Source organism: Tyto alba, unplaced genomic scaffold, assembly GCF_018691265.1.
Source record: "Tyto alba isolate M040663 unplaced genomic scaffold, T.alba_DEE_v4.0 Super-Scaffold_7, whole genome shotgun sequence".
Lineage (NCBI taxonomy): Eukaryota > Metazoa > Chordata > Aves > Strigiformes > Tytonidae > Tyto > Tyto alba.
In genome coordinates, this window is record NW_024881328.1 from 24048594 (window position 1) to 24074183 (window position 25590).

A 25590-nucleotide genomic window follows, 5' to 3' on the forward strand; every position below is an offset into this window, starting at 1 on the left:
GCTGGGGTTTATGTATTACTCTGTGAAACAATTTGTACTGTACAGTCAAGTGTATTCTTAGGGTACTTTTCTTCATCATCTACAACATTCTTGATTCAGCAATTATATACTTGCTTGTAAAAACCAGGTTGCAACACAGTTTGATTTAGGTTCTGATTGTAACCAAAACTATTTTCAAATATATTTTGTAAATACAAAAATTATTTTCTTGTAAGTAAGAGAATTTTCCTGACTCTTGAAAAGACGTGTTGATTTCAAATATTACAATGTCTGGAACATAACAAAGTGCCAGATTAAATTGTCATCCATAAATAATGAAGCAATACTGAAACACTAGTACTTCATGGTTTACTAAAAGCTCTGGGAAGTGAGAGATTTCTGTACTGGAAACTGTAGAACATCTAGGGAATGGTCAGCTATCAAAACTGTAGTGATTTATTGTTGCTTTATTTGTTTCATTTGGAGTGGTTCCTGAAGTGAAAGTAATTTGTACAGTAAAGTCTCTGCGGTTGTTAAACTTGGCATACACAGCACAATCTTTTTTTCTTTAGTTCTGTTTAAGGTGTACTGCATAGACCAAACCTATACCACTATCCGGGTGCCAGTGTCTTCCTCTGTGAAGGAAGTGATCAGCGCAGTAGCAGATAAACTGGGTTCTGGAGAAGGCCTCATCATAGTAAAGATGAGTTCAGGAGGAGGTACTGTATTTGCATCATCTTAAACACTTCTCACTTACAGTGAAGCAGAATGTTGGGAGAGATTGAAAGACAAATTCTATCAAGGTTTTTATATCCATGTGCATGTTTGGCTGGTACACAGGTTCTGTCTTAGAGGCAAGTCCTTCCCCTACTGCAGGCACAGACTGGAGCTCGTATGGGAGACAGGAAAAATGGAGAAGCTTGTGTATCTGCATGTTACAGAGCAGATCTACCCCAAATTTCCTTCACTGTAAGATTTGTAAGAGTTTTTTAACAACAGAAATAGGAGGTAAGTTGGGATAGTGCCAGGCTAGACATATGAATCAGCAACAGCAGAAAACACTGCAGTGCAGACATTCCAGTAGTGGTCACTACCATTCTTTGCTCTCTGCCCATGCAAACCCCTACTGAGCAACTCAGTGCCAGGCCCACTGACCTAGGAGCCAGCCCCCGACTACAGGCTGTGGAAATGGGAAAGTAGCTGCAAGGTGAATTCTGCTGGAGAATTGGTGTTGCTGAAGTGCTCTGATTGTGTATGACTGTGTGGTCACACACAGAGCTAATGAGAGCTTTGTTGGAAGGCATTTTTGCACACAGTGATGCCTGCCAAAAATGGTTCACTTCCTGAGAACTGACACCAGGCGGCTCTATTTTTTGCAGTTGCAGCAATTTTTTATTGTCAGATTTGCTGACAGCCAGCACATGCTGGAAGAGACTGTTTTGTAAGTTACTTCATAATCTTTACCTGTGATGTGATGCTTTTTTAGAACTGCTGTAATGAGATTTTAATACAGTTGCATTTCATCACCTCCTTACACAGTTGCTGTCTTCCAGGGCAATTTCTGTTAAGAACAGCTCTCCAAATGCTTACAGCTCAGAGAAGAATGAAAGGAGTCCCTGTTTATGGCTGAAATTTTGCAGGTAGTTTCTAGAGATGTCAGCACAGGCTTCTTGATCTGTCTGTACAGTTTGGGCCTGGGATTCTAGTTCTGTATGCCAGTTCTGTAGGAGACTGGTTTCAGCTGAGCTTGCTGTCACATTTCTTCAATGTAGAGGACCTTGTTATTATCTATTTTGTATCCTGGACATTGGTTTACTGTGTCAAATTTGTTCCCAGAAGGGTGATCTGTGCAGCTGTTGGATCAGTCCTGCTGTAAATTGTATATATAATAAACAATCTTTGGTTTCATGTTTACAGAAAAAGTTGTGCTCAAACCTCATGATGTTTCAGTGTTTACAACTCTCAGTGTTAATGGACGGCTGTTTGCTTGCCCACGTGATCAGTTCGATTCATTGGTATGTATGTATGCAGTTCTCAGAAAGTCCAATTCTTCAGTTTATTTGAACGCTTGATCCTTTTTGCATTATCAGTGTTTTAGGTAAAGACGAGTGGAAACATTCACAACAAAGGGCTTGTCACAGTGCTATGGGATGAGCCCTGAAATTAAAACACGGTAATGTTGTAATTTCATAAACTAAAGCAGAAATCCATATGATCCACATGACAGCACTTGATCCTAGTATTCTCTGTGTCACACTGAGCATGTAGGAAGAGCTGAGTACTGTCACTAAGACATGCAGTAATTCCTGATTACATAATTATCTCCTCAAGACCACAGGGATATAATCTTGAAGATAGAAGTTACCGGTTAAAGTATTCTGGAAACTTGACTGCAACAGCAAATTCCTTAAAATCTTTTATTTCTCAGACCCACAAAATACTGTGTCAAAATCTCAGATGATGCTAAGTAGAATCACAGAAAATATTCCTGGTAGAAAGTCTGTTTTTTCTGAAGTAGAGTTGTTCATAAGTACTTGCAGTTTATACAGTAATTCTAATGATCTCCATGGGGTCTGCTTTTATAGAGTTTGATTTGACTGTACTTTTTGTTCTCTTTATTTCATTAAAAACAAATGTCATTGCCAAGTCATGTCAGCATGAACTCTATTACTCCTAGCCTTGTTTCAGCCTCTTGTATGCTTTTAACAAGCCACTTAGTATGTACGCCTGATTTCTTTTATAGATATGGTAAAATCCGTGCTTTGCTGCTGCTTTCCATTTAGTAACCAAGGAATGCACATCCAGCATACTGTAGTTCCATGCAGAGATACCTCTTGTTCGGTTTATTAAATTCTGGTGTTCCCTTAAGGTTAATTAATCCTGCCAAGTAGATACCCTCATGGGGCATACTACTCTAAAGCAGGGGTGTTGTGTCAGTACAACTACACTGGATACTTTTATATGGCTCTGCATTGTTTGTGTAGACATACCTTTGGCAGAAAATTGTCATGACTTTCTGTGCCTTTTCCCCTGTGCTTTTTACCATGGATCAAGTACTTGAAATGGTACAGGGAGCTCTAAGATACAGGGCTGCAATGTGCTAGTTTTCATTAACTGGACTGACTTCAGTAGGGATCAAGGAGGAACACTCAGCACCTTTGAAAAGGCTTGCGGCACTGCATAACAGAATACATCCCTTTATCAGCTGCATTTTTTCAGAGAGGTATAAACAAATCAAATAATGTTACAACCTTACCTCCTTCCCAGTTTAATCCTTTCACATTCCAATTTCTGGCTGCTGCCTGTGCATGTACATTTATTCACATTACAGTTGGCAGTTCCCATGTGAAAATTATTCTGGGTTAGATGAATTTTCAAATATGCAATGTTTTTCCATCTAAGCGCTTCTTTCCTAGCCTTGGAAAATATGTGTTTGTTATGGTAACAGCTATGTTGTGTTTGTCTCCAAATAGGGAAAAAAAACTGTCTTTCAGTCTATGGCAATTCTCTTTCCACAGATTTCCACAAATGAGGATTTTTTGCACAAAACTGCTGTACTTCTAATTCATACTCTGTTTTGCACTAAAGCAATTATGTGTTTGTGCAAATCCCAATTCAGAGGAATCTGCACGCTGCTATAAGATTGATGGCTGTCCTGATTTTTTTTTTTTATAATACTTTGCTTATATACACTATTTTAAAAATTATAGATGGAGCTTTTAAGGTAGAAATGCCTATGATTTAGTTTAATAATTTTTAATTAGTTTGTATTTATGATGATATTTGAAAGACAAGTTTTCCCTAGAGTACAAAGCAAGAACTCACACAGAAATAAAGCTTCTACATCCTGTGTGTTATTGAGAAAATTATTTGATGTATTAATCCAGTCAGTTCTTTTTCTGTTGCTAATATAATGTTCTTATATAAAAGGGGATTCACTTAGTAAGCTCATTTTTGATATTGCAGTGTGTAAATATGGTCTGTTAATCTTGCGGACTCTATTGAATTTGTACTCAGAAAGGAGCCTGTTGACATTTCGCTGCTCTGTAATTATCTAACAAAGACCCGATGAAAAATCGAGAAACTTGTAAGTGAACTCTACTGCCCTCTCCTGGAAACAAAACAATTAAAACGCGGGTTCACAGGAGGCTTTACTGATGTAACGCATTTGAATTAGCAAGAGGGTTGTTTGTAAGTATTTTAGCAGCTCTGGTTCAGACACTTTGACCCTAATATATACGACAGACTACTTCAAATCTGACTTGATCTCAAGTTTAGATCTCTCTTTAAATATAAAATTTACTTGTCTGCAAAATTGTAGATCATATCTCATTTATTGGGTGGTATGGAAGTGTCTTCCAAAAATGTTTTATACTTCAATGATTTAAAGGATTCACAGGATTCTTTCTCACAAGACTGTGTGCATATAATCTTAATTAGTATAGCCAGGAATTTTGCAATCACAAATAGTGCATCCCTGTACTGTCAAAGGGGCTTATTTTATTAAATGATCAGAAGATTTTGCAATCACTGCAGATTTCTGAAATATGGCAGATGTAATAATTCTCATCATTAGAATCAGTGATTTGCAAAATTATTTGGCTTGTGCTTTGTGGCCTAGTTATTTGTGTATGTGAAAAAGGAAAATTATAACAAAAGCTTTGTGGAAAGACCTATGCTTCTAAACAAGCGGACATGCTTTAGTTAGCACAACGTGTATTGAAGTATTTATTTCTGGCTTCAAATTTTAGAACAATGCTAAAAATAACACATTGAGAACAGTCTGTTTTATTTCCTTACAGTGCCTCTGAAGAGCTCTGAGAATTTTCCTGACTATCCTGTGCATAGTGGATACTGATTTTGCACAAGGCTTTGCATTTTCTAACACCAGACTGTGGTTAAAAGCAAATTTCAGTTTTAATGTTAGAAACATGCTTAGGAAAGTGAAAAAAAGCACCAATCATGCAATTTAGTATTTCTAGAATATTTTTATACCATTTTACCATTTTGTAGGCACCATTACCAGAACAAGAAGGACCATCTACAGGTACAGTGGGAACGTTTGAACTGATGAGCTCTAAAGACCTAGCACATCAGATGACAATTTATGACTGGGAGCTCTTCAACTGTGTGCATGAGGTATAAGGATCTATCTATTCAGCAGATTAGAATCTGATAGAAAATGCTTAGTTATACATTGTAGGTTTGTTCCTTATTTGCAAAACTTTCTCTAAGCTTTATTTTCAAAAGATACTGCAATAAAGCCACCTATAAGTTTTGAAAGTATTAGGCAATTAATTTTAGACGCAAAATGCAAAAATAAAATTAAACTTCTCCTGAACACGTGCTGCTTATTGAATTACTTTTGTATGTTTTAAAGTATTAAGCTATTTATACATAGTCTGTAGTTTTGTTTTTAGTATGCTTCAGTTATTGTCTAATGGATTTGCAATCTGAATCCTTGTCATCTGTACAGCAATAAATGTAAACTGCAGAGCAAGTTTCAGGTTAGATACTTACCTGGTCATTCTTAGCCTCTTTCCACTGTCCAAAAGATGAGATTTACCAAACTGTTTTTATCTTTTCTAGCTGGAATTGATCTATCACACTTTTGGAAGGCACAATTTCAAAAAGACCACAGCAAATCTGGACTTGTTTTTAAGAAGATTTAATGAAATTCAGTTCTGGGTGGTCACTGAGATTTGTCTTTGCTCTCAACTCAGCAAGCGTGTTCAGCTGTTAAAGAAGTATATTAAGATAGCAGCCCAGTAAGTATTCAGTCATCTGTGAGCTGGAACTGAGATTCAGTATAGTAAATCTGTTGTTATTTTTCTTTTTTATTTTCAGACAGCCATACACAGTAGAGTTTAAAATGTTCTCTATTTGGTAATTCTGTCCATTTCCTTATAGGGCTGTATAGAACTTTGTTAATATATATTATTCTTTCCTGTCCTACTCTCAATTTCTCCTTGAGCTGTGATCTCTGAGGGCCGTGTTTTCACACAAAATTTGTGAGTAAATGTATTTCAGTTCATTAGGAGAATCCTTCATTGACCCTTACATCCCATTATTACATCAATGTACAAATTAGTAAATATTAACAAAACTGAGCCTTAATTTTCCTGAGAACAATATTTCTGGTGCTGTTCAGGAAAACTGTTCTCAGAATTGCCTCAAGTGGGAAACTGAGAGTGGGAAGCAAAAAGATGTAATATGGAGATGATGAGGTTCATGTTACCTTCTGTCTGCTTGGTATATTTTTCTAATACTTTTGTTTAAAAATGCAACAATATGAACTGCTGGGTCTGAGGTTGGATAGCAGGCAGTTCTTGCTGTCTTCTATTCTTTTATTCATATTAAAACTTAGGAGCCTTCATGCCAAAGCTGTCAGCCTTGACTCCTTATCATGGACTGAAGGGCAAGGGCGTGACTGAATTCAGAAGGAGCAGGGGCATGCCCCTGTCCTGCATAGCTACAGTTTTTTATCACTGGTATCCTCTTCCTTCCTTTCCTGTTCATGGTGTATTTATTACATTCATCACCATCTGAACAAACAGTTTGCTGAGATGTTCAGTGAGGAACTACCTAAGTGTTTGTCTACGACTTTGGGCTTTATCACTAGAGGTCTTCAGGCAATCTTACAGAACAAAGTTATTACTTGCAGTTAAACCATAAGTTTTAACTTTTTTGCATTGTTAAATGCAGTTGTGTGAAGGAAAAGATTATTATTACAGCTGTAATACTGCCCTCCTCCCAGTCAATAATTCCACATAGCTGAAATCAGTGTTGACATCGACACCGCATTGGTGTGCCTCCCTCCACCGGGAAGGGCCCCGCTCTGCAAGTACCGACTGCCTTCTGGGAACGCTTTGTGCCCTCTGCTCAGATGACGGGTGATTGAAGCTGAAGATTTTCAAACTCTAGTGGTGGGCATGCAGGATCCGCTTTATATTCAGAACAGGGGACAGAATTTACCTCTTCAGTTTCTAAAAATATATATACTGCATATTCCATTATCTCATTCCGTAGAGCAGAACTGGGAGGCAAGCCGCCAGTCTGGCGGGCTCTGTCCAGGAGAGGGCAGTGGCACCCACACACAGGCTCGTCGGGGTCTTTTCTAAACTCAGAGGCATGAAATGTGAAAATGTTGTAATGGGGTAAATTAAGATACAATAGTAATTTCCATAAACACTTGAAATCAAGTATCCGAAAAATTACAGTTAAATATCTCCTTAATAAGCTGCCCTAGCTTGTGGGTTCCTCAGTGTCATGGGTTTAATCCTATGCTATTTACAACAGCTTGACAACCTCCTGTTTACTTCCATGTTTCTGGTATCACTACAATGCTAAAAATAAATAGCTAAAAGCGGTCTGCTCTGCTGAGTCCTCTTTGTCTCCTAAAAGCAGAGAAATCCAAAGCAAAAGATTTTCCTCCGTACAAACGACGCGGGCAGATTTAATTGCAGCCCCTGGAAAGGCGCTGGGAAGTTTTGCCAGGCTGCTGCCCTCTTGCAGTGCTGCCATGGCAACAGGTGCTACAGCATGTGGTAAAACAAACACAGAGTGCACCAAAGTTAGAGGGGAGAAAAAGCCAAGGAATTGGATCAAAAGATGCGGGCCCAGGCCTTGAAGCAATATCTTTGAGGAAGTTTTGCTTGTGAAGATCCTCGAGACCTAAGGAGAACTTTACCCTACCTAGAAGTACTAGACTCATTAGAAAAGGGTTTGGGGAGAACAGCTCAGTGCTGCACTATTAATCTTAGGTGTGACTGGTGGTAACGAGATTCCTTGCACACACATACCGATTTTCAAAGATATCTGTTACTGAGAACCCTGTTTCAGTTCTGTGACAGGGGGCTCAGACGCTATCGCAGAAGGCCCGTCGTTTTGTGTCTGCCACCCCACACGCCCTGTGTTGTGTGCTCGCTGTCTGTGCAGGCAAGCGCAAGGCCGAGTCCTGGCCCCTCGTGCTGTGCATATGTGCTTTCCGTTCCAGCAGTCGTTGCCTTTGCATCTGCTGGGAAGGGATGTAGAGTTACCAGGGTCATCTCTTTTCTCCAGCCATTGTAGAATTAAACTTTCAAACAAAGGGGAGAAGCGGCCTATGTTCTCTACAGTGAGTTCTTCCCATATTAATTGTATTAGAAAGGCCTGCTAAGATGTACTTGCACATACTCTTACGGATATCCACAAACCCAGTTTGTATATATTTCCTCTTTGCAGATAGACCCACAGGCTATTTAGAAGCCTTCTTGTATATCACTATACTCAGACACTTTCATTCAGTTTTTGAAAATCATTCTTTCCATACACATGCATATATTATAAACCCAAGGAGCCTGCAAGAAATTTTTGAAGGGGGTGTGTTTACAGAGAAAATGCCAAGATTAATATGCTCATGTAAGTACCAAGAGATTTTAGCCACATGTGTGTTTGTGTTGGAGACAAGACTGTGTGCATATATGTGTGTTCACAATTCATACTAATAGGAAGATTTTTCCAATACTGCCTGTTTTGGGAGGCAGAGGGACCTCTGCTCTGAGCAGACTGTGGTACTTCAGAGGACCCACTTTCTGACTTTTTACAGGTAGCATATACGTAGTGGAGCCATGCAGCACTGGTTTTACTATGTTACAGTGGTCCTCTATCTGGAACTAAGCAATTCAGTGTAGAGCCTGTAGAATTTACAGAATATTTGGTGTAGAGTGTCATACATCTAGATGGATTTTAACAGGGACTTTGTCAAATTACATTGTTTAGCAGGGTATTTGGCAAAACTTTGCCTTTTTAAAATGAAAGATACACTGAAATTACATATTGTATGTACATTTGCAGCTGCCTACTATGTTTGAGCACTGCTGCTGTGTGGTACTAATTATTTTTACCATGCCACAATTTATTCACAATGTCACAGGCTGTGAACAGATATCCCTTTTTGGATTTAGTTGTGCCTCGGGAAGAGGTTATCACTGACAGCCTTTCCTGGCTGCTTTTCATCCTTATCTCCCCTCAGATCCACTAACGAGGCACTCCCTGACCTGCTCTAGTCAGAATAAGTTGGGGTGGCTTTAGTATTTCAGTTTATCTTTGCTAACCTTGCTCACTGTCCCTAATCTGATGTGGGAGAATTGGTATGAGCAGCTCTGCGAGAAGATCTGAGGGGGCAGCAGTCTCCAACAGACAGACCATCAGATGGGAGAGATCGTTTTTTCACGTACTCAGTGTTCACACAGCGCAGACACAGGTGAGGCCCAGTTCTAAAGGACTTACCCACTCAATACATCAAGTCTGGTGAAATGGAGGGACGGAAAGAACAGAATAACAATAGGGTGATGTGGCAATTATGGAGTCAGACAGTAGGATGTGATGATTGTACTAATTTAGTCCAGAGTTGAGGATACCTCAGAGGAGTGAAGAGGTTCAGCGATGAATAAAAAAAAAATCTATCTGAGTATCATAGCTTGAATCTTATGAGTTTTCTTGGTAAACAGCAAAAGAACCAGCAAGTGAGGTTCTGAAATTGGATGTTGGCAAATCAGTTGTGAAAAATAGCAAATTATTTGCAGGAACCTAGTGAGACATAGATTTATGAGATATAGGCTCTGTTCTCTCTCTTCCTTTCCCCAAACCAAGACAGTCAATGAGCCACCTGATGTAGTCCCAGCTGAGCAGTTGTGAGGGCTGTTCCTGTCAGATTGTGTCTAGTCCTGCATATGGTGTATTGGGTCTTCCATAATACTCAGTTAGATGTTCCAGTTTTTCCTGATTGATAACAAAAGTTTGCCTTTGCATTAGGGATGAAGCATGACTTAGAGCTCCTACTGCCCAGGACATCTTTAATGATGCTGGTAACAAATGGCAGTTCTTTGCCTGAAACATCCTAAAGGGTTCCAGAATCTGCAAGTGCTAGTTAGAAGTCATATATAGTGAGAGAGGTCACTGGCACACAGGCATCTCTAGACAGCTGGTCTTCTCGCTTTAAAAAAGGCTCAGTGCCCTTGTAAACTGCAATGAAGATTGTCTAGGGACAGCTTCCAGCATTCAGTAGCTGTTCAGAAGCTGTCAGCAAGTTCTGCTGCAAATGAGGTTGTAAACCAGTTGCTTCCACTGTTTCTGGTATTCCCTGGGACTGAATTGAGCCCAGTTTCAGGACTGTTTCTAGGTGGAGAGGAACTTCAAAGACTCCTTTAATGTCCTTGCAGAAGCTGGCAGCCAGTGAAGTGGAAGCAGGAGGTCATGTTAGGAGGGAAGGGAAAGGAGCTTCCAGAGTGTGGTGAATTACTCACACAGTGGTGAAGTGGCGTGCCACAGGCACGCTGGCCAGGGCTGCCCAAATTCAGTCACATCTATGCTAGCTGCCTGGGTTCAGCTCTCTTCAGGTTGTCATGTATACTTCTGCCCTGACGGATATATAGAACTTAAAACCTGACCCTTTGTGTTTCAGCTGTAAAGAATACAAAAATCTGAATTCCTTTTTCGCTATCATTATGGGTCTGAGTAATGTTGCTGTGAGCCGTCTCTCGTTAACATGGGAGGTAAGTCTTATCTAAAATCCAATTCCAATAAGTTTGACTGGAATTTGTGCTTTTAGTTAGCAAAACATGACTTGGGCCTTTGTTCTTGATAAAATTAGATCTACTAATTCAGCTTCTGAGCAGAAGCCTTTAGCTAAGGCTGACAGTTTTTATTAGTAAGGCAGTTATACCCATACATGTGTTGAATACTCATAAGCAGTTAAGAAGAGTAACAACAGCAGCTTCTATTGATGAGCTAAACTGCCCAACAGGATGAGTGAGTTAGCCAGTTAGCCTCCTACATTAGCCCATCCTCTGACTTTACTGATCATTTAGTGAGATCACTCCATAGATACTTCCTCTAAAATCCATCCTCCATTCATACATATTATTTTCTGATCTCCATATGGACTCTGTTGCCCTATTAAAATGTGGGTTTGTCCTAACCAGTTCTGCTTTTCTCTCTAACATGCATTCCTCTGCTTACTATCAGTTTGGTCTTCATTCTCAGAGCTTCCACCTTTTTCTGTGGCTTTGCTAGTTTGTATGTGAGTATATAAAAAGGGTGCAATGTCCAGCAGGGTGAGGCAGTAAGCACATGTAACCACTAAGAATATATTGGTTGTCAAAAGCAGTGCAGATTTAAATGTGCATGTATTTTGTTCATTAGAAATTCAAAACAGTTAGCATGACCGAGGTCATTGATGCAACTGAGACCAAAATTTGAACACCTTTTAAAAAGTGATCAGAAGTAGGAGATCAGATTAACACATCTGAGAAGACACCGGTCCAGTTTTCAGGAGTACCTGCTGCAAGTGGTATATACAATCACTGTTAAAAGCAAAGATTTGCAGATCAGTTTCTCAAAATAACGACCCTTCATTTGTAGCTACCAAGAGGAATAGTTGGGAGAGCTAAGGGAGTACAGGAGTAGTATGAAGAGAGAAGAGGGAATTGAATTACTACATACGGTAATCTGAAATAAGCACAGGGTTTGAGCTGGAGGGACACAGATCATCTGTAGGTGTGCGGTATGAACTTGAGTTCAGGGAAATGTTATCACACTCTGGTTCTGCAGGGCAGTCAGTTTATAGAGAGAATCTCTGCAGCTTGATTTTTAGCCAGATGTATATACAGAATATACTTTTTATAAAAACGTATCAAGACCTGATATTTGCTATATTATCATGCATTTACATTAGTTGCATGCACAAATTAGATATTTGCAGGTGCAAATGTCCAATTATACCACTTATTTCACAAATACCTAATCTGCATGCATATGCAAACTAGGCACACAGTTGTTCACACACATCATTAAAAATTAGGCCCTTGCTGTGGCACAGTGTAAATATCGTGCTAGGGTACACACTCCAAATGTAGAAAGTATTGCAAAAAATAATTTCTGCACTGTAAAGTCTCTGTTCATTTTTAATGTTATGTGCTGCCAGTAGTAGTCTGATTTAATCAGCAAATATAGAGAAATTTCTGATTAAAACTAGAAAGCTGGCATATTCTGAACATACAAAAAACATTACTGTGATCTCTGAAACTAATTTATAATATATCTTACAGTCTTTACAGTAAAATTATTTAATGTGTATAACATAATGTGAGGGGGGAAGAAAATATTTAGTAAAACCCATCTCATCCCTATCACTGCATGATCAACTGACCATGATTTATTTGTGTAGGTACTGTGAAAAACTGTTCATTAATTTGTATACCAGAAAGTGGTAGAGGCCCTTGGCTGCTGGGCATGTCAGGAATTTGAGCAATAGTTGGTGATACGTCAGCATGAACAAAAAAATCTCCTGGAAATGCCCAGGCATGGATTTGAATGTTGCAAGGACAGTTTATCATAGGTATGAATAATTAAGCTGAGATACCCCTATGCAAGCTGTGTGCAAATTATATTTTCAGGTAGGCTATAATCAGAAATGTCCTGAAACCATTGACTTGAACTTTCACTTACATTCTGAATTCAGTGATTGCGATGTAGGCCAAACAAAAATCTGAATCTAAACATCCCAAAGGAGTAAATTCAAGTTGGGGTTTAAATCAGGATCCAGGTTTCATGGCTGGTCCCGTCTCTATTTATAATCTGGTTGCTAGGAGACATGTTGTATTTTAGATTAGCACATTGTTAGAAATATCTGGCAAAAAGAGCACTTTCCTGACTTAGGGCGTTGTAGAAGGAACTAGCATTTACAGTAAAATTACCACACAAATTGGATTTAATTAAGGTTTGCTATTTTTGTTTTTATTAACAGAAACTTCCAAGCAAGTTCAAGAAGATCTATGCAGAGTTTGAAAGCTTAATGGTGAATAGCAATAGATCCCTTATTCTATGCACAATCTGAGCTAATTCAGTTTCTGAGTAACTGATTTGAATTCCTTGATTCAGAACATTTTATATGTCCTTGTTTGACTTTAAGAAGTTTATGATCCCATTTTAGAGCTGCTAAAACAAGTATGTATGACTAATAAATTATACTCTTAGGAACCTACTCTGAGAGAACTTATGTACCACTCAAAGTTAATCTGGGAACTCAGAAAAGCTTTATAACATGTTTTCCAATAGTACATATGGGAAATTATATTTTCCAACCTGGATTTTTCCAGGCAATACATTTTAGTGTTACAACATATGCAAAACTGGATCTGCAGCTGCAAGGAGGGAAGAAAAATATGTGGTTCCTTTTATGAACCATTTTTTAATAATCATATCTTACCTTGCTATTTGGCATGAAAAATGTTTGTGTTTAGCAGCTGCATTCTCATCATGTAAGCTGCATGGGAGAATGATAAAAGGTGTTTTAGTTTGCAGATGCACTTTTAAAGCCACGGGAGAAAATAATGATTCTAATAAATGCCATGACATCTAAATGAATGCATAGTGTCTCAATACATATAATAATACATATTAGTAATTATTTGATTTCTCTTTTTTTCTTAAGGATCCATCAAGAAACCATAGGGCCTACAGACTAACTGTAGCTAAATTGGACCCTCCAATAATTCCTTTCATGCCACTACTTATAAAAGGTAAGCTTGGATGTTACCAGAATTATTAACTTGAAAGCTATTTGTCAAATACTTGAAGAATAAGAGTAGCAGCAAGAGAAAGCAAAATTCAATCTCTGTGTGAGGCGTTATCTTTTTCCATTATAAAAAGCATGACACAGAGACAAGAAAAATTGCTTTAATATATCTGAATATCATACCTCAATTTTACTAGTCTCAGAAATGCTGCAAATTAAAAACTAAATGTTTTATAGCTGCTTTGATTTTTGTAAAGGATGGATAAAATGTTCTGCTGTTTATATGGCCATGATTCAGTAATGGGCTTTTATGTGCCTTTTGTTTCTATGCAGACATGACATTTACTCATGAGGGAAACAAGACATTCACTGACAATCTAGTAAACTTTGAAAAAATGGTATGTATGACATATTTGAAAGGAAAATTTAAAACGACCTCCTTATTAATCTCTTAGAGTGCACTTCTCAACAGTGACTTCCAGGGCTAGAGAAAGTGAAGGCAGTACCAAGAGCTGGCAAAAATAGTCTGCATTGTGCACAGCGCCTGGGACCTCTGGGTTTCTGGAAAACCTCACAGAGGTGGAGAAGCAACTGCCCACTGAGCCATGCACAGCCAAAATGTTTCCTAGGAGAGGCAGCAGCAGTGACAGGAAGCAGAGCTGTTAGAGACAATTTTTAACAGCCAGTTTGGGACCAAGCTGTGATTTTAACTGCTGTTCCTTCAAACAGGACTGAGCTGCCTCAGGCTGGAATATTTCTGCATTGCTCCTCAGAGAATGAAAGGAACTTTAATACAGAAAGTGCACAACATCTTATTTTCTTCTTTCCTTTAATAAGTAAAAAGTGACTTCTGTGACTTGATTGCTTTCATGTTGGAAAGGGGGATCAATGATAGAAGGTTAGATTACGCTCAGATTTTATTTATTTTAAATCCTGCACATAAGCTTTCATCATTTCAAACACTGTTGTCGGAAACTGCAGGCAGGGAACTTCCCATGGCAGAAATCTCAACTGAAACTTAAGTTTCTCAGCAGTGAGAAGCAGTTTTCTTGGTTGCAAAGGCCATGTTCTTAATTAATGGGGTTAGTGACACCTACATCTGAAAACCAGGTTTAGCCAAACCCAGCTATGAGCAGCTGCACTGCAAAACCAAACCTGACTTACTGTTTCTGCAGGAAAGCTCCATTCAGCAGTGATGCTATAACATATCTACTCTGGCACCTATATCTGCTTGTTCTTACTATTACAGTCCCCAGAACCACTCCGTGGTTGTTTCCACTGCACTATGGAGGAGTTTGTCTTACCCGCTGAGCCCTGATACCACAGAGGGGAAAAGAGGAGGATTTTCAGCTCTTTAGAAAACCTTACAGAAAAGTGATCATCATTCTGAGTGAATTCTTCTCTTAGATTTTAGTCTGTAGCTCCAGGATAGCCTCTGTCCTAGGGTGAAAATACCTCTCTATTAAGCTGAGACTTTTCTGTGGGCAAAAGTAGCGCTAATGCCTTAGTAAGGGCCTGACCTCACTTTGCAATAATTATGTTCTGTAATTGCATACAGAGACTGCATTGCCATCTCTTTCCAAATGCCTTGAGCCTTCTACCTGCAGACTTTTTCCTGGACTTCTTGTTCTAATTAGACAGATAAATATATATATTCTAGTGTAGATAGTAAATGATTTGGGGAACACAGAGGGATCTCAGACTTGGCTGGAGCACCTCCAAACCAGGAGGAATGGCAGCTGCATTGCTATAGCCATGGCTCTGTGGCTGGCTCCATGTTCTCCACCTCACTTGGCCTACTAAACACCTTCTGAGCCAGAAGAGCTGGTACCTCCGCAGGCCTCAGAGCTGTGTGCCTCAGGCTCTTTATGCCTGATGATGTGTAAAAGCCACTACGGGAGGCAAAAGCAATCCTGTGAACTCTTGCCCATAGACAGAAGTTCAACCCAGGCTTGTCATTTAGAAATTGTTCTGCACCACTGTATACCACACTTCGGCACTCCTAAGGCCAAAAGTGAATTTTATAGCAGCTTAAACGGATCTATATCTAAGCTGCTGCAAGTCTGCCCTTTTCACCCTAGTCTGCACATTTCCTTATCTTCAGAAACATTTTAACTAAAATTTTATACATGAATGTAGTGTCACTCATTTTGATCAGTGGTTTGAGCATTTCCTTTAGGAGGGGAAAGTGAAGATCAATTAATGTATTTTTGATGCTTTATATATTTCAAAGAATCAGTATAATATCTCATGTTCCTCCACATTTTCTCAATATTTTAAACCTTTCTTCAGTTAGCACTCTACCTAAAAACTCACTCTGTTTTTTCTCCAGGCCTTACAACAAGTATATATTTTGTGTTTTTAATGTTCTTCACTGGCTATTCTACATGCTTCTATGGTGTTTTTACGGCTTCTCTCAACCCATAGCTCTTCAGAGCAACATATTCAGATTCCACCCACATAATTCATTCAAATCCTAATGTGGACCTGGCAGTTTTTAGCTTTTTGCATGTGTCATCAGGTCAAGCAGAGAAGAAAAGAGTACTGTTAAACCTCAGTCACTACCGCCTACTTGCGTTAAGCTTACAACTGTCATATCCACACATAATTGCCAGATATTAACTAGTGAAGACAAGACCACTCAGCCAGATAACGCACAGATAAATTCAGCTCTCTTTTACATAAGTATAAACTCAAGGTAAATCCGTGATGTTAGTGTGACATTTTCAGGAGAAAAGCAGAAATCAGATTTCTTCACAGGTATCCTGTCCTCCAGTTGTTGTTTCTGGCTGTTTGTTCTGCTGCATGGTGATGTTCTGTCACAGGCACATGGAGATACCACTGAATATTGCTGGGAGCCACTCTATTACGGAACTGTCTAAAACACCTTAATTCTTTGGAAAATGATTTCCCTTGATCCGTCCTAACTTTGATGCTTGCTGAAGTTTATGAATAAAATATCTGGGTAGTTGCCACTGATGGTGCCATTTCCCACTGGAGGAGGTGGGTCCCTCTGTCTCTTGTGTAAGCACAGTGATGAAACTGAGAACAGCCTCTGGCATCATGTCTGCATTCTCATCACAGAACTCTGATCCCAACAGCTGATGTGTCGCTGACAACTTTATTCCTGTAACTGCCAGCCAAAAGCAGAAGTTTGATCTAGTGGCATCTCTTCAGCTGAAACAGCTTCCTTTAAATCTCTTCTGTTTTCTGATGTTTCTGTTATTATTTATATCAAACGATGCATCTTAAAACAGGCAGGAGCTGTCAGACAGTGCCTGAGCCAGGAGTTCCCCGAGTGCCAGAAACAGTGAGGCCTGGTTTCCTAAACATTTGTGTTTCATGGCTGCCTGAACCCTGCTCGGAGCTTTCCTCGTGGCTGAGGCATGTGTGGTTTCTTCATGGCTGGGGAATTCTGTGTGAATAGGCTTTTGTCATAACATAGGAACTTGCACTACAGCCTTTTCCCTGAAGGAGACAGAAGAGGGCACTTACATGATCCTTCTCTTGTCCACAGCCATCTTTTTTCACAGAAGACTGGTAGGACCTTTCTTACGTTTGAAAACTCTTGAGTTTTTTTAAATTTGTCAAAATTATCCAGAGAAGGGAAAAACAGGCAGTTGTCATTAAACCACATTAGCCTAGGGGGTTTTTTGGCAAGTCAAGCTAAAACCAAAAGGGACTGAGTCAATTTTTTCCTGCTACGCTTTCCTACATCTTTCCAGAGGTTGTGTGGCAGAACTGTGGTATTGGAAGTAGTGGGGGGACATCACTGTGCAGAGCATTGCTGAGCTGTACCTGCTGCTGCCTTTGTAACTGCCTGCTCCTTCTTCCCCTTTCCCGTCTCCTGATCCCCATGGATGCCTCTTATTTAGGGGAGGCTGTGAAGTGTGGGAGGGCAGGGACAGCTGGCCAGGGAAGAGAATCCCATGTGTGGTAGACCCACAGCTATGTGTGAAGAGGGAAGTTTGTAAGCAGACCCATTTGGTTTGTGCAGTATGTGGGCAAACAATATTGAATGTTGTCAGAAATAGGTATACTCTTTGTATTTGCACTGTACTTGTGCTGTTTCCCATGCCATTTATTGCATGAAGCAAGGGGTGGGGTGGAGGAAACAAGCATTTGGCCTTAAAATCCAGCCTTGAACATGTTATTTACACTTTTGTCAGTAAGTAGACAGAATAACTAAATTACTGGTATTAATAGTATAAGCCTTTAGTAAAAGGCTTTGTCTTCAATACCAAACAAGGCATGGTTTCCGAGAAGTATCTCACTGTAAGAAGCTGATGGAGACAAGGTACAAGCTGTTTCCACCATGGTGTTGCTTGGATGTGCTGTCTAGGTTGGCATATACTCCGTGACCTGCATTTTTTCTCCACTAGGGAGTTGACAGGAGATGTTAGTTGTAAGTGTTGCTTTAGAAGACCCATCTATGTAGAAACTGAAGACATACTTGTCCTAGAGGAACAAGGAATGAATAGGCTTGTAAAGTTTTTAAAACCCTGTAATTGTAGTTTGGCAAGTTGAGGACATTTTGAGAGCTGCAAGTAGGTGAAAGATAAAAAGATGGCAGTACACAGCAAACACAATTACTTTGTGATCTAGAATGCACATTTATCTTTTAGGTCCATTAATGACCCTCTTTTCAGGTAAAGGAGAACCCCCAAAGCTGTCAGTAGTATTAGTTCCTATAAACTCTGTGTGATCTAGCAGATACAGGATTACCTACAGCCTGCAGCACAGTACATGGCAATATATAACATTCAAGTGACACTGCTTTTATAGCTATATATTCAGAAAAAATTTAAAAGCCCTTTCCTAGAATTATGTCTTGCCAGGAAAAGAAGAGAGAGGAAAGTGAGGAAGGTACTGAGCATGACTCTCCTTAAGGACACGTAATATTTCATACTCTTGACCACTTACTGATTTGCGTTTTTTTTTCAAACCTCCGCTGCATAATCCTTCGCTCTGACTGCCAGTACAGAATTTTGTATTCAGGGAGAGAGAGAAGATGCAATTATTTTGGAACTTTATCAGTGCCATTTCTCAAATCATCAGACAGCCTGAACAAAGATCACTTTCTGTGGCACCATCTCCATGTCACACTACCCAGCATCTCTCAGAAACGGCACCTGTAGAGGGAGCAGAAGTCAGCAGAGAGCTCTGAAAGTGCTGACCTGCCATAGCAGCACAAGACAGTGCCATGATGCTGGCCATTGATGCTTCTTTTTGTCAAGCCTCTTCACCCCTCAGGTGTGAAATGAGGATTAGAGAATCTGCACATATTGGTTTTCGGGTTTTGTGGAGATGAACAAAAGGGAATTCACACTCTGATCCTTATGCAAAAAAAGGGCAAACATTCTTTCATTTTTGAAACATAAAGATTATGCAAAAAGCGTGTGACTAAAGCCCTTAGTAGTTTTCTATGGCAAATATGAATATTTATTACATTTAGAAACCTGGGTTTGGAATGGATTAGAAGATAATGTGCTGGCCTGCTGCCACTATTCCAGACTGCGTAAAACTTGAAAGGGTATTGTTGTGTATCTATAGCATGCTGATAGTAGTGGCTGCTTGTCATATTATGCAGTTGGTTCTATTTCAGAAAGATCCAAATTTAGGTTTGTATGGCTTTTCGATAATGTTCTTTCTTAGCACAGTGAGTAAACAGAGGTTAATTTCTGCAGGCATTAACTAGAGGTAATCCTCTATTTGAAGAAAAATTGTAAGGAGCTGGCAATTAAACTTTCATCTGGACATTTTCTCTGTACATGTTTCTAGTTTTCTTGAATCAAAAGAAGACAATCCAACTTATCTACAAGATTCAGGAAGGGAAATCCACTTTCGCTTCATATGCTGTTTTTCTGTTCAATTTGCAGCTTCCAAAGAGGAACTCTTTTGAGTTTATATTAGACAGGAGCTCTTCAAGGATACATAATGCTCCAGAATCTCCCCACTGGGTTGTGATGCTGACTTCTGGCCACCGTTTCTCCACTTACTCTAACAACTACTTCCTCATTCCTTTGTGTATCATCATTGCCAGGATACTTCTGAATGCACAGATTGAATGAGATTATCCTCAGGAGTAGGCAAAGTAACTCCTTGAAATTAAGCCTTTCAGCCAGCTGAAGGAAGATAGGCAGTTCAGCCTTTAACCAGCAGTCAGAGAAGTTTACTGCCTCTTCGGTATTTCCTTGCGTGGAATAGCCCATATAATTAGAAATTTGGAAATAGTGAAAACTTTTTTAAAACCTCTGCTACACAGATAATTTGTCTTTCAGTAAAATGCAGCATTACAGTACATATTTTGAATGCTGTGCTTTTTTTTCAGAACTAATTCCCCAGGTAACGAAAAAAAAAAAAAAAGAGTATAAAATGATTCCACAGAACACACTTATTTTGATAAATCTGTTTTCACCTAAGAAGCTTAATACTAAACTAATCAAACACTGAGCCTACAGTGTAGATCCAAAGATCATTACTAAATGAGGCTTCAAAACATAAACATTTACAGGTATGAAAAATTAGGGTGTGTATTAACAATCCATCTAAAAAGCACATCAAGCAACGCTAGCTATCTTCATAAAAATGACGTGTCCTTAGCAAAGCTTCCTCTGAACTTAGATGCTCTTGAAACTTCATCAGGTTGGCTGGTCCAGTTAAACTTTATGGTCTCTCCTTGAAGTAGTTATTTTAGGGGAGTATTTTTTGAAATCGTATAAATCAGAATAGCAGCATCACACAACAGAGACAAGTATGTATGCAGAGTTATGAAACATTTGTGTTCACTTGTTCATGTTGTTTTGATTTTCATTTGATTGGGTTAGACTCAAAGAACCAACACTGTAATATGCAGTGTGCTCTGTCTCAGTCCAGTGGGTGTTTGAGTACTTAAGACATTCCACTGAAGTCAATGGGACGTATTCACATGCTTAATGCTAAACACATACGAGAATATTCGCAAGGTAAGTGCCTTAGAAAATCTGCCTAGTAGTAATGGCTTGAAGAGGTATGAAAATTAACATAGGATAAAAACTATTCTTACTTTAAATCTACTTGTTTTCCCCACGTATGGCTTTTAGAACAACATAAACAGACCCACATCCAGATTCCCTAGAGCTTTTGGGAACTTGCATTTTAGAATTAAAATATTTTAGATGTTTTGTAATAACTACATTTACAATGTGTAATCCACAAAAATGTAGTACATGACACATGAATAGTGTTTCTAATGCTGACCGCCAGGCATACCCATTTTTCTATGCTTGACAATGCATTAAAATGTCTTAAGATTATTCAGTTTGTGTGTAAGGAATGTTTCACATTGGTCCTTCCCACTTCTGGAATGACAGATTTCACAAAGGTATTTTATTTATTTACATCATTTTCATGTAAGATTATAATTGTGTGTTAATTTTGAGGAGTGTATGCATTAAGTTTTACTGTTTACTAGCAAGAAATACATCATTCTGTTGTGTAAGTGCCTATGAGTGTCTTATTAATCCCCCACAAAATTACAAGAAGGCATGAAGCAGCCTGGTGAGAGCGTGCTGTGTTAAAACAGGTAGCTGTGTTGTAATTGTTGGACCATGTTGAAGTGTTGGAACAAACATTAGATTCTGATTAGGAATAGCATTTCCTTCCTCTTGCTTTTTCTTAATCTAAGAAACTGAAACAAATGTTGTCCTTACAACAGTGACTGAATCAAACTAGCTAAGGAATTCAGTTTTACTGCTGAAATTTCAGTTTATTTGATATTATGCAGAACAACTGATTTTGCCCCTGCACTGATGAGTGTATTACCTGTATGGCACTAATCACACAAGCCAGTTAAAATTTTGCTGTCCAGAACTCAGTCTGAAATGTTTTGCTTTATGACTTCTTACCTTCATTTCTGTTCTTAAAAACTAATGTAAAATAGCATCTGATTTATCAGAGCAAGACGTATTGATTACTATTTTCTTACCTAAGTGAGTGAAATGATGGCTGGCTTACTGAAGAGCAGGCAGAGCCAAGAAGGACTGAAGTGACTTCTGCTGTTTTTTGTGAATTGCCAGTAGAAATGTGCGCCAGAATGAATCCACTTTTCATGCTGGATTAGATACACTTGTGCGAGCTAACACTGTCTAACAGATCTGTTTGATGAAACTTGGCTACAGAGCCACAGTTCTAATGCTGGCCTTCTCACCTGTGAATCGAGCATACTTCCAGAGGGAATCAGTGAACGTATACCCTCACATGGTCGTTTCACACTGTCATTTTCCAGGAGGGCTGCATTTTACACTCAAACTCATATGAAAGGTGAAAGCTCTTTAATTGCTGACTGTGTTCTAGAAATGGCCTTGCTGTTAGGAACTGATGGTCTTAAAATTAACATGTACCTACTCCAAGGCATTCTACATTATATTCCTTTTACTTTTTAATGTGGGAAGATGATATCAAAGAAATGCACATTGAAGGGGCTGATTTTCATTTTTAGTTAAGGCTTCTTAAAGCATCCAAGCAAGGGAAAGGGTTCTCTGTGTGCATGTAAATTACACTCATGCTCATTTAAAGCCTGTGTAAATGCAAATCACACCCTACATATGGCGGTATCAGCATTCAAATGATATATTCGTTCATATGACTGCTTTTATTGGCATATGTCTTCACACTCAGGCACAGTTAGGTGCTTCGTTTAAATGATGATGAAATACAGTGCTTGTTCTCTGATTGCGTCCCGTCTTTCCTTTCCAGCGCATGATTGCCAACACTGTCAGGACGGTGAAATTCTGCCGAAGCCAATCTTTCAGTAAGTGTATTACAACATCTGCACAGTCAGCATTATCATCAGTAGCTACAGTAATTACAACTAATTCTGTATGTACCAGAATTCAAAAGCCTGGTTTCCAGCAATTCTTCCAGGTTTGGATCCTCCAGTGTTTCACCGGGTGAAATAACCTTCAGGAAGCTCTAATAAGCCCCTTCTCCTCCATCTCTTTTCCAAGCATGTCAGGGAGCTAAGTATTTGTGAGGTCTCTACACATCTGTTAAATTAAAATTGGTTGACATTGGCCACTGAGTTCAGAAGTGGTTGAAACAAGGCTAGCAGACAGTGGCACACAGATACATGCAAGATACTTGCTTAGATAAACCCTGTTTTTACAGGAAACCAGGCCAGAAACATGATGTTTATAAATGACATAACTGCATAAGGTAATGAACTTAAAGCCTGTTTGTCAGGCTTGAGGTCATTTAAGATGACAGAGCTCCGTGATCAAACAGGCTTGTTCTGTGGGTCTCATCCCATCTAGGTGCACTGTCAGTCCCAGTCACACTGGCATTTCCTCAGCCCTTCATTCATTTTGCCTTACAAGTGGCATTTATTCTGTTCTTTCTCAAAGAACGGAATATTTTTATTAAAAAAACAAAACCAAAATATTTTTATAAAAATAGTTTATTTCCGTATGGGTCAAAGCTTAACTTTGGAAGATCAAGTTAAGGGAGGGGTTTTTTTTATTCCCGCCATGAAGGTTCTTCTGGCTAGGTATCTTTTCATTTTAATGTATAAAGCACTAGTGAAAGCTCCACATATTTAGAAATGGAAGTGGATTTTCATTATACATAACAAAATGTCAGTATATAGAGGTACCGTATCTATGTCCCATGCTTTTTGTTTGTGGGTATGTGTATTTATATATTGTGGATGTTTCAGTATCTTTCTTTTAGAGAAGTTTAAGTTACCTGTTAGATATTTCATCAAAATGTAAGCTGTTCACAGTGGGGCTGAAGATACTCAGATTTTAACTCAGTGATATTTCATAATTGTTGCTGGAGTAGGTATAATGTGGTTATGTTAAATAATGTAAACGGGTAGTAAATGTCAAGGCTTGAATGGGGCAGCTGCCTAGCACCACACTGTTACAAGTATTTAATATAATGGGAATATTTCATGAAAGGAGGATTAAAGCAATTGTATATTTTTGAATCTGTGTGAAAGCTTCTGGTTCACAAGCAGATGGGCAGCTTTAAATCATACTAGTTAGCTATATAATTTATAGCTATTGACTGGTAAGACGATGTATAAAACTGTAACCAAGGGCCATCAATTTGAATAAATGTAACCAAGGATATCTGAGAGAAAAGGTTAATTTGTGAGGGTAGTAACCAGAAAGACTATCGGATATGGATGGAGGAAAGGTTTCAAAGAGAGCGATTTCTAAATATTTTCCTTTTAGCTCACCAGGATCTGGTGTTTCCTGTGACAGCTTGTAAAGACTTATGCGTTCTGTTCAGGCAGTTGTTTGCTTAAGTGTATCAATCCTACATCATTTCTCTTTCACCAGATCCCGATGCAGCCCTGACTAATAAGAACCATCAGGATGTTCGGAGCTATGTGCGGCAATTAAATGTGATTGACAACCAGAGAACTTTATCACAGATGTCTCACCGACTAGAACCGCGTCGAGCATAAACATTTGAAGCAATGATGAGAAATGATCTTTTATCCTGTCAAGGTCACTTGTTCAGAACTTCACTTTCTCTGCTACTGCACTGCCACTACAAAAATAAGCAAAAACATATTCTAAGGTCTTGGGCAACGCACAGCGTGCCAGCCTGTCAGAGAACTTTGGCTGAGGAAGAATTTATGCACTGTAGCTGTACAGGTGGCCATGTTGTGAACTGTTAATTCATCTTAAAGTGTAGTAAATGATTTCTCATATGGATAAAAAAAGGCAAAAGATAAAATAGAATAGTTAGTGAAAAATGCACAAAAAGCTTCTAACAATTCTAAGGGAGGCAGTGTTTTTCTCCCTAGATTTAGTCTCCAGGTCAGGACCAAAACTAAGCATCAGTTTAGCTTGCCCAGCTGCTGTTGACCTCAGTAGAAGATGTATGTAAATGTCTGATGAAAGAATGTAGGCTCAAAAGAGGTCCGAGGTATAGTTCCATTCAGAGAAGACTTACAAATATTTCCATCTGAAATACAACAGATACTAAGAAAAACTTCTGGTCTTACTCGTACTGCCTACTACTGCAAGCAGTGTGGCCATTTCAGAGAACTGACAGGACTGAAAATATTTTGAATGATAAATATATTAATCTGTGTTTACATTTTACTTCTTTTTTTAACCTACCAATCAGGTTTTTACAAAATTCCATTATGACAGTAAGGTTGTCAAAATCAATAGCAAAAAGGTAGCAAAGGACTGGTTCAAAAAGAGCACAATATGCACAAACAGATTTCAAGAGAATAATTTCCTGGACATTAAAACCTTAAACTTCAGCTATAATTAATTGTGGCTGGTTAACACATATTTTATGGTCTTAAGCATTTACAGATATCTTACTTTTCAGCCAATTGTTTTGCACTTTCAGTAGACTGTAAATAAATGTTAATTCATTATGTTCTAGGATATTTATTTATGTAATAGCTACTGTGCCAAAATAATTTGGTTTTATTTATTTTGTTTAGCATGTTATGGGAGTGCAGCTTTTGTCTTTATACTTTGTGTGCATTTTATGTGTAGGAATTGTGTGATGTATGTTTTCTGTAAATAACACGCAGTACCTTATTAAATGTAATTGCCGGAAAGGTTTAGTTGCTGACCTTATATTTGCACTTTCAGCTTCATTCCTGCATAAACAGCAATGCTGTTAATTGGCTGATATAGCAAACTTTGCTTGTCATTTGCTGAGCCTCGAAACCGCAGTTAGCCTACATCTGTTGTGATATGGATGACCAATGTACAGCCAGTGAGATCCATCCCTGCCACAGGGGATGACAGTCTTGCAGTGACGTAACACTATGTTTGTATTAGCTGGTTTGTGTAGAGTTTCTAAGGAGGCTCCCTACCCTCCCATGTAAAGACAGAAACCATTTGAATTGGCAAGGTTTAAATGAAGAAGGGATGTATTCTTCATTCTAGCTACCTGACTAATTTGTCCTGCTTGGCCACTGATGTGAGCACTGCAAGTTACCTTGCCTTGGACGAGATTCTACGCCAGGCTGGCTAACTCGAGACCTCAGCTGACGTGGCACTCGAGAAGCCTCTGGCTTTGGTCACCTCAGG

General features: G+C 38.9%; 1 protein-coding gene across 4 annotated transcripts in view; it reads left to right on the forward strand.

Moving 5' to 3' along the window:
- RAPGEF4 (Rap guanine nucleotide exchange factor 4) overlaps positions 1-25112 on the forward strand; it is a 156157-nt gene extending 131045 nt beyond the window's left edge. For all 4 annotated transcript variants that reach the window (XM_032989700.2, XM_032989701.2, XM_032989704.2 and 1 more), the window contains 10 exons: positions 552-698; positions 1897-1994; positions 4993-5118; positions 5569-5747; positions 10424-10514; positions 12767-12817; positions 13454-13541; positions 13871-13935; positions 22274-22328; positions 23863-25112. In XM_032989700.2, the coding sequence (XP_032845591.1) occupies positions 552-698; positions 1897-1994; positions 4993-5118; positions 5569-5747; positions 10424-10514; positions 12767-12817; positions 13454-13541; positions 13871-13935; positions 22274-22328; positions 23863-23990 (1028 nt within the window). In that variant the 3' untranslated portion in view covers positions 23991-25112. The remainder of the gene's footprint in view (positions 1-551; positions 699-1896; positions 1995-4992; positions 5119-5568; positions 5748-10423; positions 10515-12766; positions 12818-13453; positions 13542-13870; positions 13936-22273; positions 22329-23862) is intronic.
- The last annotated feature ends 478 nt before the right edge of the window (positions 25113-25590 follow it).